General features: G+C 42.0%; 1 protein-coding gene across 5 annotated transcripts in view; it reads left to right on the top strand.

Moving 5' to 3' along the window:
- The window catches only part of LOC143027839 (uncharacterized), a 59,151-nt gene that overhangs the window by 32,197 nt on the left and 12,802 nt on the right, over window positions 1-14,152 (top strand). For all 5 annotated transcript variants that reach the window (XM_076189477.1, XM_076189473.1, XM_076189474.1 and 2 more), the window contains 3 exons: window positions 5,597-5,725; window positions 10,238-10,363; window positions 13,551-13,609. In XM_076189477.1, the coding sequence (XP_076045592.1) occupies window positions 5,597-5,725; window positions 10,238-10,363; window positions 13,551-13,609 (314 nt within the window). The remainder of the gene's footprint in view (window positions 1-5,596; window positions 5,726-10,237; window positions 10,364-13,550; window positions 13,610-14,152) is intronic.

Below are 14,152 nucleotides of genomic sequence, written 5' to 3'. Positions count from 1 at the left end.
ATGCTCTATCTACCACCCTTCTATCCACCACCCTCTCCCATGTGTACTTATGCTTGGCTTTCTTCCAAAACACTGTATTTGCTATCATCAACTCTCTACAAACATCTCCACCATCAACTCTCCACTATGAATCTTTCCTGGAACTCCACAATTCCCAATTTAGACAATCTTTGTTTGTCAATTTTGAAAGTTGGTCCCATCTTTGTCATTGCTCTTTGGATTCTTCCTAATTTCTTTATATTTTTTTTTGTGCTGGGTGTCCATAGTGTTGCAGCATACTCCAATCTTGGTCTTATCAGTGTGACTAGTATATATATATATATATATATATATATATATATATATATACATACAGTGCTCGACAAAAGTTCGCGGCGCCTCAGCGAATCTAAACAAAAATGCACAAAAATGTAATTAATCATTATATTTATTGGATTTTTACTCACCTAATACTTGGTTGGGAGTCCTTTGCGCTTTAACGCAGCCTCAAGACGACGTGGAAGTGAAGCAGCTAGGTTGTGGAGGGTTGTAGGCTCAAAATTATCCCAGATTTCCTGAATGGCTGCCTCGAGCTTGGGTATAGAGCTGACGTCTTTGCCTTGTAACCTCTTCTTTATAATGTGCCACAAATTTTCAATTGGGTTCAAATCAGGGCTATTACCTGGCCAGTCCTTTATGAAGTTCACTTTACAGTCGTTGAGCCAATTAGTGATGGATTTAGCAGTGTGGCAGGGGGCACCGTCCTGCTGAAAAACTGTGGCACCTGTTTTTTCAAATGATTCAGGTAAATTTTCACACAGAAGCTCGAAGTACACGTTTTGGTTCACTTTTAAGTTCTTGGGTAACACTACTAATGACCCCAAGCCCTTGCCGCTGAAACAGCCCCACACCATTAAAGTATCAGGGAATTTGACAGTACCCTTGACGTACTGAGGGTCAAGTGGGTCACTTCCATGTCGCCGGTACACCTTTGCACCACGGTTACAGGTGACACTGAAGGTGGCCTCGTCAGACCACAAAACGTCAAGCCAGTCGTCCTCAGTCCAGTGAGAGTATTTCTTGGCAAATTCAATCCTTCTGGCTTTCTGCTTCTTGGTGACAAGTGGCTTAGCAACAGGCTGGTGACTCACGTACCCAAGCTCATGCACCCTTCGTGACACTGTCCTCACAGACACCTCACCAAACACCCCAGGGCTCTGTTCCCTAGAGGCATCTCCTCGTAAGATAGCAAGGGTAGTGAAGGAACAGAACCCTGGGGTGTTTGGTGAGGTGTCTGTGAGGACAGTGTCACGAAGGGTGCATGAGCTTGGGTACGTGAGTCACCAGCCTGTTGCTAAGCCACTTGTCACCAAGAAGCAGAAAGCCAGAAGGATTGAATTTGCCAAGAAATCTCTCACTGGACTGAGGACGACTGGCTTGACGTTTTGTGGTCTGACGAGGCCACCTTCAGTGTCACCTGTAACCATGGTGCAAAGGTGTACCGGTGACATGGAAGTGACCCGCTTGACCCTCAGTACGTCAAGGGTACTGTCAAATTCCCTGATACTTTAATGGTGTGGGGCTGTTTCAGCGGCAAGGGCTTGGGGTCATTAGTAGTGTTACCCAAGAACTTAAAAGTGAACCAAAACGTGTACTTCGAGCTTCTGTGTGGAAATTTACCTGAATCATTTGAAAAAACAGGTGCCACAGTTTTTCAGCAGGATGGTGCCCCCTGCCACACTGCTAAATCCATCACTAATTGGCTCAACGACTGTAAAGTGAACTTTATAAAGGACTGGCCAGGTAATAGCCCTGATTTGAACCCAATTGAAAATTTGTGGCACATTATAAAGAAGAGGTTACAAGGCAAAGACGTCAGCTCTATACCCAAGCTCGAGGCAGCCATTCAGGAAATCTGGGATAATTTTGAGCCTACAACCCTCCACAACCTAGCTGCTTCACTTCCACGTTGTTTTGAGGCTGTGTTAAAGCGCAAAGGACTCCCAACCAAGTATTAGGTGAGTAAAAATCCAATAAATATAATGATTAATTACATTTTTGTGCATTTTTGTTTAGATTCGCTGAGGCGCCGCGAACTTTTGTCGAGCACTGTATATATATATATATATATATATATATATATATATATTTTTACCATTACTTCATCCAGGTAATTAAAAGCCACATTTATTGATCTTAGTAAATTGTAGGTTTCTCCAACTATTTTGTTTATATGCTTGTGTTGTGACATGTCTTTGTTAATAATTACTCCTAGGTCCTTTTTGGAGCTGATTTTTACTTCCTTAGTACCAATTTTATATTGCCCTAATATTCTTTTTTTTTTTACTTTTTCCAAACTCCATTATACTACATTTCTTGATAATGAAGTTCACTTCCCACTTTTGACTCCATTCCCAGACTTTGTCCAGGTCTCTCAGTGATTTACAGTCTTTTTAGGTACTTACTTTCTTTTGTAGTTTTGCGTCATCTTCAAAAACGTTCATATAATATTCCACACCTTCATCCATGTCATTTATATATATACATACATATACCAAAGGCTCTTTCCCACCTATAAGGGAGGTAGCCAAAAAACAAAGGCATAAAAACCACTCCCACCCATTCTATCCCTAACATACTCCACTCCTCTTACCCCCCCCCCTCTTATCCTGACACCTCCTGGATGACGGGTCACCCCTGCATCTTGCCCACTGCCCTGGGTCAGAAGCAGTGTCGCAAGACACAGCGCATCCACAGCAAGGCCGCTTCATTAAATCTGTGACCCCCCCCCCCTTCTATGTCCCCTCGTGCAGAAAAAGAGAATATGGGGAGAAATCCCTTCGGGCTGCATCAATTTATTTCTCACACATACTCCCTCAACCCCCATCCCCCACCCACTCCACCTCATGCATCACAGCATCATCCATAAACAACCATTCTCCATTTACTCGTATCTCCTGTCCTCTCCCGTCCTTCTTCAACCAATATTTCCCTCTTTTCCAATGTCCCTTTTACCCCATCCATCCGTCTTATCCTAGGTCGACTCCTCATATTCCTTCCTTCCACCTTTGCTTTCCACACCTCTTTTACTAGTCTTTCTTCACTCATTCTTTCCATGTGCCCAAACCATCCCAATAGTCTTTCATCAACCCTATCTCCCAACTCCCTTTCCACCCCCGTTCTCTTCCTCACCTCATTTCTCACTCTATCCAGCCTAGTAACTCCTATCATACTTCTCAGGCACCTCATCTCAAGCACATTCAAACTCCTCCTGTCCTCTCTTATGTATAACAGACATTATTGGAGGTAATACTGAACCTTGAGGGAATGGTAATGCCCACAGCTTTGTATGGAGCATGATCTAGAATTTGAAGGAGACAGAAATTAAAAACCTAAATATGTTTAAGAAGTGTATGTATGTTTGTATGCATGTATGGGGATTTTTCCCTGTCTTCAGTATTTCTGTATGAGGGGTCAGAGAAAGGGGGTTGCCGATTTAGTGAAGCGGCCTTACTGTGCATGTGCTGTGTCTTGCAACACTGCTTCTGACCCATGGCAGTGGGCAAGATGCAGGGATGACCCATCATCCAGCGGAGCCAAGATGAGGGTGGAGGGAGGGTTGGTGGATAGGAGTGGAAAGGGTGGGAGTGAAATTATGCCTTTGACTTTGGCTACCTCCCTTGGAAGGGGGAAAGAGCCCTTGGTATTTACCCATAACCACTCCTCGTTTAACGACCTACTCGGTTAACAACAACGTGGAGTAACGATGGGCTTTATGACAGACCAATATTCATTTAACATAAGTCTCCCGAAGTTACGACGTCGTGTACGATAAGTTGGCTGAGGCAAATTTGTATGATGTTATAAATGAACTTGTACGGTGGATATTAGCTGTGAGGTAAAATGTTCTGAAGCTTAGGTCTACATTACCATCCTGCAAGCTGCAAAAACTACCTGGGGTACAGTATATATCGGTATTGGTAAATTTTTAGTTTTGACCATGGGCGCAGTATAGCAATAGAAAATTAGTTATTAATTTTGTGAATTATAATGTATCAACGTAATATACAATTTTGTGAGCGGAAATAAAAAAACAAAAAAGGTGTTAAAGCAGATTTCGTAAGTAACGAAGTTGTGTTGGACGAATGGTACGCCATGTTTGTTATGATAGATGCCGACGTCGAAGAAATGAAAAGATAAATTCGTCTAACCTAAACTAACCTAACCTAATCTGTGTGTAATAAATCATTACCTGCAAATTAAATGTCATCTGGCTCGTCCTCATTGTCGTCGTCATGAGAGACGTTGGCGGGCTTTTCAACCACTCTCTCAGCTTGTGGGGTATACAAAGTTCTTGCAGCTTGAAGGAATGCATGTATCTCCACTCCATAACATTCCTTCAAGAAAATGTACCTGGCGAGGTACTATCGGAAGTACTGAGGCCATCAATTGACAGACGACAAGATGGCGTCCCGATCCTATGCTACCGACTTTGTTCATTAGCATATTTGCTTGTAGCAAGGTATTTTTTATTTTCATTTCCGCCCACAAAATTGCATATTACGTCGATACATTTTAATTTACAAAATTAATAATTAATTTTCTATTGCTATGTTGCGCCCATGGTCGAAACTAAAAATAATATCCTGGTATTTAATATGGAATGTCAGCATACGCAGATTTGGTCATACACAATAATTTCAGGAACCTAACCACCGCGTTATTTGAGGGCTTTCTGTACTATCAAAACAGTAAATAAAGCTTTAATGTACTGTATAAAAGAGGGAAAATACACGAAAATAAAGATACATGTATTGCTGGACATTGTACATACAGTACATGTACGTATATATATACACTTTCGCTTAACGACCAATTCGGTTAACGACGGCGACGCTGGTCTCAATTGTCGTTGTTAAACGAGGAGCGGTTGTAGTTGTATTATACGGGAAGGGAGCTATGCTCATGGTGACCCATTTTTGTATCTCAGCATCAAGTTTTTTCTTAAAATCTTGAATAGTGTTTGCACACACTTTTTCTTTTTCTAATTTGTTCCAAGTATCTAACACTTTGTGTGAGAAGCTTTTTTTTTTTTTCAGATCTCTTCTGTAATTATCTTTTTTTAGTTTCTTTTCATGTCCTCTTGTTTTTCCATTTTCCCATTTCAATAAGTCATTCTTATCTAAGATTTCCATTCCCTTCATAATTCTGTAGATAGTAAGTCTCCTCTTTCCCTTCTTTGTTCCAGAGTTGGTAATTCTAATTTGGACAGTCTTTGTTCATATGTGGATGCTTGCTGTCCGAGAAGGTTAGGGTGTCTCTACTTGTGGCAGTGGTTGAGGTGGTGGAGATGTGAGCCCTGCCCCAAGCAATTTGAACTAAGGGTATGGTGTGTTAGATTCCATGCTACAAATTCCTCTGTAAGGGGCACCTTCCTAGCCTCCTGATAGAGGGAGTTCATGATGTTAAATTGAATCATCAATCATCATGTATGTATGTTAGAGTAGTGCCTTATAGTTTCCACCACCCTGGCTGTGGTTTAGGGTATGTATCCCAACTATAGTATTTTACTTTGAAACAAATAGTAAATTGATTTTTCATTTTCCATCACTTTCAGTGGTTACAATCCCACCAGAAATGGCAAGAAGAGCAAAGGAGAGACTTCATGAGAGACAACAAAAAGCTAATTTGCATTGGGAAAAGTCTCCTTCATGCCGAAGCACAGGAAAGACTTCACACTCTAACAGTAAGTTGGTATATGAATCTTCTTCTCTTCTTCTTCTTCTTCTTCTTCTTCTTCTTCTTCTTCTTCTTCTTCTTTGAAAAAGTGACCATGTTACAAATGAATGTCAGCTGGATGATGAGGAAATAGAGCCAAGGAATGAACCACACAGACAAGGAATACTCAATTTTAGGAATGCAGATTACTTACGGTTGAGAAAATTCTTTGAAGAAACAAACTGGGAGGAATTCATGAATACCACAAGAATAAGGAGAAAATAGGAAATCCTTATTGACATTTACAGCCTAAGAGCAAACAAACATGCCAAAGAATAGAGAAGGGAAGAAGCAAAAACAGGATTGGTTTAACAAAAAATGTGAGATTGCAAAAAAGGCCAGGGATGTGCCTTGAGTAAAATAGAGAAAGAAAAGAAGCAGTAAAGCAAAAGAAGCTTGAATGACTATACAAGAATTTGTAAGAAGGAAGAAAACAAATTTGAAAGAGGTGTAGTATAAAAATGTAAAGGTGAACCAAACCTGTTTTACAGGTTCATACATACATACATATACCAAGGCTTTTTCCCCCTTCCAAGGGAGGTAGCCAAAAAGGGAAAGGCACAAAAACACTCCCACCCATTTCATCACTAAACACACTCCACCACCCTCCCTCCCATCTGAGCACCTCCCGGATGACGGGCCACCCCTGCACCCTGCCCACCGCCCTGGGTCAGAAGCAGTGTCACAAGACACAGTACATCCACAGCAAGGCTGCTTCATTTAATCGGCGACCCCCCCCTCTCCGTCCCCCCTTGCATATAAGGAGAGGACGGGGAGAAATCCCTTCGGGCTGCGTCAAAATTTACTCACACGTACTACCCCACCCCCCACTCCCCTGCCCATTCCTCCTCATGCAATCACAACATCATCCATATACAACCATTCTCCACTCACCTCTGTCTTCCGTCCTCTCCCTTCCTTCCTCAACAGACATTCCCCTCTTCCCCAAAGCCCCCTTCACCCCATCCATCCACCTCATCCTAGGACGTCCCCTCATGTTCACTCCCTCCACATCTGCCTTCCATACCTCTTTTACTAGTCTTTCTTCACTCATTCTTTCCATGTGTCCAAACCATCCTAATATTCTTTCATCAACCCTATCTCCCAAATCCTTTTTCACCCCTGTTCTCCTCCTCACCTCCTCATTTCTCACTCTATCCAGCCTAGTAACCCCCACCATACTTCTCAGACACCTCATCTCAAACACATTCAAACTCCTTCTCTCTTCTTCTCTTACAGGTTCATAAATAATAAATTGAGACACAGGGAAGATATCACCAAGTTAACAGGAGGTACAGTGATGGTGGACTGGCTGGTGAGGTTATTTAATGTTTGCTGGAGAGAGGGTAGAGTGCCAGAGGACTGGAGGAGTGCCTGTATAGTTCCACTTTACAAGGGAAAAGGGGACAAGTGTGAATGTAGTAGTTTCAGAGGGATTAGCTTGTTAAGTGTAGTTGGGAAGGCTTATGGGAGGATCTTCATTGAGAGGATTAGGAGAGGAACAGAGGGAGTAATTGGTGAGGAACAGTGTGGATTTAGGATGGGTAGAGGTTGTGTAGATCAGATTTTTGTGGTAAAACAGATATGTGAGAAAGCTATAGGAAAGGGGAAGGATGTTTTTTGGGCTTTTATGGATCTGGAAAAGGCTTACGACAGGGTAGACAGAGGCACTGTGGGTGGTTTTGCAGACATATGGGATAGGAGGAAAGCTTCTAGGAGCTGTCAAGAGTTTTTATGACACTGCTTCTGACCCAGGGCGGTGGGCAGGGTGCAGGGATGACCCGTCATCCAGGAGGTGCTCAGATGAGAGGGAGGGTGGGAGGGGTGTGGAGTGTATGTAGGGATGAAATGGGTGGGAGTGTTTTATGCCTTTCCCTTTTTGGCTACCTCCCTTGTAAGGGGGAAAAAGCCTTGGTATATGTATGTATGTAGTAGAGCTTGTGTCAGGATTAGAAATGGAGAGAGTGAGTGGTTGGAGGTAAAGGTGGGACTTCGTCAGGGATGCATTATGTCGCCCTGGCTGTTCAACTTGTACATGGATGGGGTAATGAGAGAGGTAAATGGAAGGGTGGTGGGTCAGGGATTGGAGATGTTTAAAGAAAATGGAGAAAAGTGGGAGGTAAGCCAGCTGTTGTTTGTGGACGACACTGCGCTTGTAGCAGGATCAGAGGAGGGATTGAGGAAGTTGGTGAGAGAGTTTGGGAGAGTGTGTGATAGAAGAAAGCTGAAGATAAATGTGGGTAAAAATAAGGTGATGAGATGTTCAAAGGGTGAAAGAGGCAGCAGATTGGAAGTGAGCATTTAGGGAGAGTGACTAGGATGAGATGGATGGATGGGGTGAAGGGGGCTTTGGGGAAGAGGGGAATGTCTGTTGAGGAAGGACAGAAGACAGGGGTGAATGGAGAATGGTTGTATATGGATGATGTTGTGATGCATGAAGTGGAATGGACAGGGGGATGGGGGGTGAGGTAGTGTGTGTGAGCAAATTTTTTGACGCAGCCCGAAGGGATTTCTCCCCGTCCTCTCCTTTATATGGGGGGACAGAGAGGGGCGGTTGCCGATTTAATGAAGCGGCCTTGCTGTGGATGTGCTGTGTCTTGCGACACTGCTTCTGACCCAGGGCAGTGGACAGGGTGCAGGGATGACCTGTCATCTAGGAGGTGCTAAGATGGGAGGGAGGGTGGAGGGGTGTGGAGTGTTTTCAGGGATGGAATAGGTGGGAATGATTTTATGCCTTTTCCTTTTTGGCTACCTCCCTAATAAGGGGGAAAAAGCCTTGGTATATGTATGTATGTATGACTGGAGGAAGTGGATAGTTTTAGATACTTGGGTGCAAATGTGGCAGGAAAAGGTGGAGTGGAGGTGGAGGTAGAATGTAGATTGAGAGAAGCGAGTAAATGCCTTGGTGGATTAAAAAGTGTAATGAGGAATAGACATTTGGGAATGGATGCTAAGAAGAGACTGTATGAAGGAGTGATTGTGCCAACAGCACTGTATGGGGCAGAAACATGTAACATAAGAGAGAAGGAGTTTGAATGTGTTTGAGATGAGGTGTCTGAGAAGTATGATGGGTGTTACTAGGCTAGATAGAGTGAGAAATGAGGAGAACAGGGGTGGAAAGGGAGTTGGGAGATAGGGTTGATGAAAGAGTATTAGGATGGTTTGGACACATGGAAAGAATGAGTGAAGAAAGACTAGTGAAAGAGGTATGGAAGGTAGATGTGGAGGGAGTGAACATGAGGGGACGTCCTAGGATGAGGTGGATGGATGGAGTGAATGGGGCTTTGGGGAAGAGGGGAATGTCTGTTGAGGAAGGACGGGAGAGGACAGAAGACGGGTGAATTGAGAATGGTTGTATATGGAGGATGTTGTGATGCATGAGGTGGAATGGGTGGGGGGATGGGGGGTGTTGTAGTATGTGTGAGCAAAATTTGACTCACCCCGAAGGGATTTCTCCCCGTCTTCTCCTTTTATGCATGGGGGAACAGAGGGGGGGTCGCCGATTTAATGAAGCGGCCTTGCTGTGGATGTGCTGTGTCTTGCAACACTGCTTCTGACCCAGGGCAGTGGACAAGGTGCAGGGATGATCTGTCATCCAGGAGGTGCTAAGATAAGAGGGAGGGTGGAGGGGTGTGGAGTGTATTCAGGGATGGAATGGGTAGGAATGATTTTATGCCTTTTCCTTTTTGGCTACCTCCCTTGTAAGGGGGAAAAAGCCTTGGTATATGTATGATGTATCACTAACTGGCACAATAGTGAAATTATGTGAAAGGATTGTGAAAAATCAATGGACCAAATATGTTGAAAAGATGAACATTCTAACAGACAGATGGTTTGGCTTCAGATCTGGAAAGTTGTGTGTGTTGAAACTTTTAAGCTTTTACTTGAGAGTGATTGATGCGCTGAGAGAGAGAGAGAGGGGTTGGTGGACTGTGTGTACCTGGACCTAGAGAAGGCATTTGATAAAGTATCTCACAGATGACTTATATGGAAAATGGAGCATATTGAAGGACTGAGAGGCAAACTATTAGAATGGATTAAAGACTTTTTAAAGGAAAGATACATGAAGATCATAGTAAAGGACAAGATATCAACCTGGAGAGCAGTAATGAGTGGAGTACCACCTCCCAAATACACTACTGACTATATTTGACAGACTAATCCCTCTAAAAGAACTGCACTTGTACACTCATACTTGTCTCCCTTCCCCCTTGTGTTGTCGAACTATACGTGCACTCTTCCAACATACCAGTACACTGTGTTTGTTGTATTACCTCTGAGCCAAGCAGTGTAGTAGAAAGTTAAAACGGGAAGGACAACAAATGGATTTTTGGACAAGTACAGGATGGATATATGTTAGGTGTATGCTTTGATTTGTGCCCCACCTCCCTCCCTCCCTTTGTAAGGAGTTCCATATGACCCATCCCACTCATGTGTGTTCTTAGCTTTTATCTTTTTCACTGCCACCTGTATCTTCCAGGGCCAAAATTGTCAGATGATTTAATGAGAAAAGGACAAGAGCGAGCTTTGGAAAGACGTTTGAAACAAGCAATGTCTCCCTTTCCACAACCCTTGAAGTCACCTTACTGGGGAACTTGCTCAAATAGTAAGTAAAAATGTAACTTTCTTTAAAAGGAAATGTGCATTTATCGTATTGTAAAATACAGGATAATTACATGCGTATAGGTGTCCTACCTGTTTCTTTCAATCAAACTTTGTTGTCTGACTATTGTCTGACCATTAATGCTTCTTCCCCATTACTCTACAAATTAGGGCATCAGTCCCAGATCTCTTTTGCCAGACCTACAATTTCCAAGCTATTTCAGGAGTTGATTGATCTATTTTAGAATTTTTTTTTTTTTTTTTTTTTTTTTTTTCTCCACTTTTGTCTTCTTTCTCTTCATTGTCTCTTCTTTGTTTCTTTTTTGTTTCTTCTTCAGTTTGTTCTCTTGAAATCCTGTCCCAGACCAATATATCTCAGTTTTATCTGTTCCCTTTAATGATCTGAATATTACTATTAAGGGGGTACGCGACACCTGGAGGTCATTTTCTAAAATATTTAGAGTAAAGAGCTGAAACTTCTCAGGTAAATAGGTATTCATATTGCCTACATTTTAGGTGAAGCAGAATGATGTTTGTACACATGTACACATGTACACATGTACGTATACCAGTAGCAACATTTAAAAGTGCACAGCACCATAATACGTGGACCAATTTGTTTTATATTTTGGCTATGATTAGTCAGTAGGCACACCTAGGGCCGGTCATTGAGTAATTGAACAATTTCCTTTATACTTTTGCATACAGGCATTTCAATTTTAATGTCTGGCAAAAATCGTGAAAAATACAATTTTTTTGCTCTTGTTTCCATTATTACTCCGAACTCTTTCATCCTATTCAAAATATTCGAACGATCGGCCCTAGCAGTTACTAAAAGTAATATTCCCTGTAAGTTTCATCTAAATCTGATGTATATTAGATTTTTTATGATTAAAAAAAAGTAGAAAAATATCAAACGGAGATATGGCAACTTGAAATATGAATATATCTGTAACTTGCTTATAGTTTCACCAATTTGACTGATTTTTTCATGGCTTAATTCTTATTATATAATAAGTAAGTACAGTAAAAAATATTAACATATTTTAATTATAAGTACTTTAAATACTGAAAAACTAAAGTATAAGTATGTCACAGTAGTGACGACGCACAGACGACAACATCATATAATTTGCTTTTTTGCACCTTTGGCGGTTTCTTCATATGAAACCTCTCTGCTGGGGGTCTTCAGGGTATCTAAATCATTGGAAAGAGGTTTATTTTCCAGTAGTGGGCGCTTTCTCTTTCCTCATCAGATTCCCCTCGCCAATCTATGTTGGTAGGGCACCCCCTCCAGCATCATATGATGTCCCTTCTTCTTTCTTCTTCCTGTATAGCCTTGATCTTTTTCCTCTTGCTTTCTTCTTTGGATTTAATCTTCCTCTTTGAATTGTTTAGTCTAATGTTGTCCTTTACCTCTGTCACCGTCACAGAGGTGCAGGTGAGGGCGGTGGTGGAGTGAGAGGTGGTGAGATCTTTAGTCGTCTTTGACTGCTTGCCATCTTTAACTGCTGTTTTTTGTCATTGTGATGTTCTTTTGTTCTTTTTGCTACCCATGATGACTGTACTAAAGAGTAATATGTACTAGCTAAAGTAATAGATTGCAATGAGAGCTCATGAGACATGCGTACTTCCCTTTTCAGAGCTAGCCGGGAACTAACGCTTAGTTTCGCACAAAGTTGGCGAAATATTCTCCCTCCACCTTCCTCCCTTCCCCTCCACAATCGTATTGGCCGTTGATACACTGGGCGAGTATAAATTCAATCAAATTTCAAAGTTATTCGCTGCGCCTGAAGGTCCTAAGTGGCACGCCTCCCTCTACTGTGGGTTGCGCCTTTAAATCTGTCCCTTTAAACCTAACCCAGGACCTTTAAATTGCGCGCGGCTGGAAAATTATTTGTCGGGATTTATTTCTAAGTGGTATACGAACATTTTGAACACAGTTTTGAAAAATGCCATATCTTGACCAAATTCACCCCCCCAGGTGTCGCGTACCCCCTTAAGTTGCCTCCTTCTCTTCTCTCTTTGAATGGCGGTAGATCCATTGGTTTTAATTTATATACATTTCAACTGTATGGGGCAGAAACATGGAACATAAGAGAGGAAGAGAGAAGGAGTTTGAGATGAGGTGTCTGAGAAGTATGATAAGGGATAGAGTGAGATATACTGGATATACTGGATAGAGTGAGAATTGAGGAGGTAATGAGGAGAACAGGGGTGGTTAGGGAGTTGGGAGATAGGGTTGATTGAAGAGTATTAGGATGGATTGGACACATAGAAAGAATGAGTGAAGAAAGACTAGTAAAATAGGCATGGAAGGCAGAGGTGGAAAGAGTGAATATGAGGGGTCGACCAAGGATGGATGGGGTAAAAAGGGCATTGGGAAAGAATGGAATGTCTATTGAGGAAGGAAAGGAGAGGACAGAAGATAGGGGTGGATGGAGAATGGTTGTGTATGAATGGTGCTGTGATGCATGAAAGGGAGTGGGTGGGGAGGGGGGGAGGGAGTATGTGTTAGAAATTGATGCAGCCCGAAGGGATTTATCCCTGTCTTCTCCTTTTCTGCATGAGGGGACGGAGAGGGGGGCTCGCTGATTTAATGAAACGGCCTTACCGTGGATGTGTTGTGTCTTGTAACACTGCTTCTGACCCAGGGCAGTAAGTGAGATGCAGGGATACCCTCTCATCCAGGAGGTGCCAAGATAAGAGGGAGAGAAGAGGGTGGAGGGTAGTGGAGTATGTTAGATCTATCTGCATACATACAATGAAATATTTATTTTCTATTTTCAAACTTGCACTCTAATTATAATTATATTTCTGATCATAAACACATTGGGTGAGAGTGGTTTTTTATGCCTTTGTTTTTTGGGTACCTTCCTAGTAAAAAGGAAAAAGCCTTTGGTAAATGTATGTATATACATATCCCAAAGGATTTTTCCCCCTTATAAGAGAGGTAGCTAAAAAACAAAGGCATAAAATCCATTCCCACCCAATGTGTTTATGATCAGAAATATAATTATAGTTAGAGTGCAAGTTTGAAAATAGAAAAGAAGTATTTCATTGTATGTATGCAGATAGATCTATCAAAATGCTTCTTCCCCCCATATAAGGTGTGTAGCCAGTCAAGACATGCATAGCATGTAAATTAGTATACAAAATACTATGTTGAATTAAATTTTGATTTTTCACAGAGAAATTCTTCAGTGCAGCTCGTGGATCAGGAAGAGGAAAGATGAATAGAATTGAACAGGTAAGACAAGATATAAAGTTCATCATACTAATAAATAAGAATACTAATATTTTTTCTCAATGGCTGAGCAATTTATTGCGTTGATACTTAGACCAGATGTCGAGGTGACGGCTGTTCAAACTTGTCACCAGCAAGCTGGACCAAGGGCATGGTTCATTAAATTCCACACTACAAAATCCTCCATAAAGGTTACTATCCTAGCTTCCAGACAGGGGAAACTTTGCAATGTTAAACCAAGTATTATTTTTCTCACTAATGCAGATCCAGCCTAGTAACAGTATTTGACACCTAGTTAGTGGTGGAATTTGGGAGGATATGAGAGAAGGTGCTGAAAGTTAATGTATTCAAAAGTACATACATATACCAAAGGCTTTTTTTTTTTCGCTGATAAGGGAGGTAGTCAAAAAGCAAAAGCATAAAAACCACTCCCACCCATTCCATCCGTATCACACTCCACTCCCTCCACCCTCTTCCCTCCCTCTTATCTTGGTACTTCCTGGATGACAGGTCATCCCTGCATCTTGTCCACTGCCCTGGGTCAGA

Source organism: Oratosquilla oratoria, chromosome 8 (genome assembly GCF_046742065.1).
Source record: "Oratosquilla oratoria isolate Oo_2021 chromosome 8, ASM4674206v1, whole genome shotgun sequence".
Taxonomy (NCBI): Eukaryota; Metazoa; Arthropoda; class Malacostraca; order Stomatopoda; family Squillidae; genus Oratosquilla; species Oratosquilla oratoria.
The sequence above is the reverse complement of the archived record's forward strand: the minus strand, read 5'-3'. Positions and strand labels throughout refer to the sequence as shown.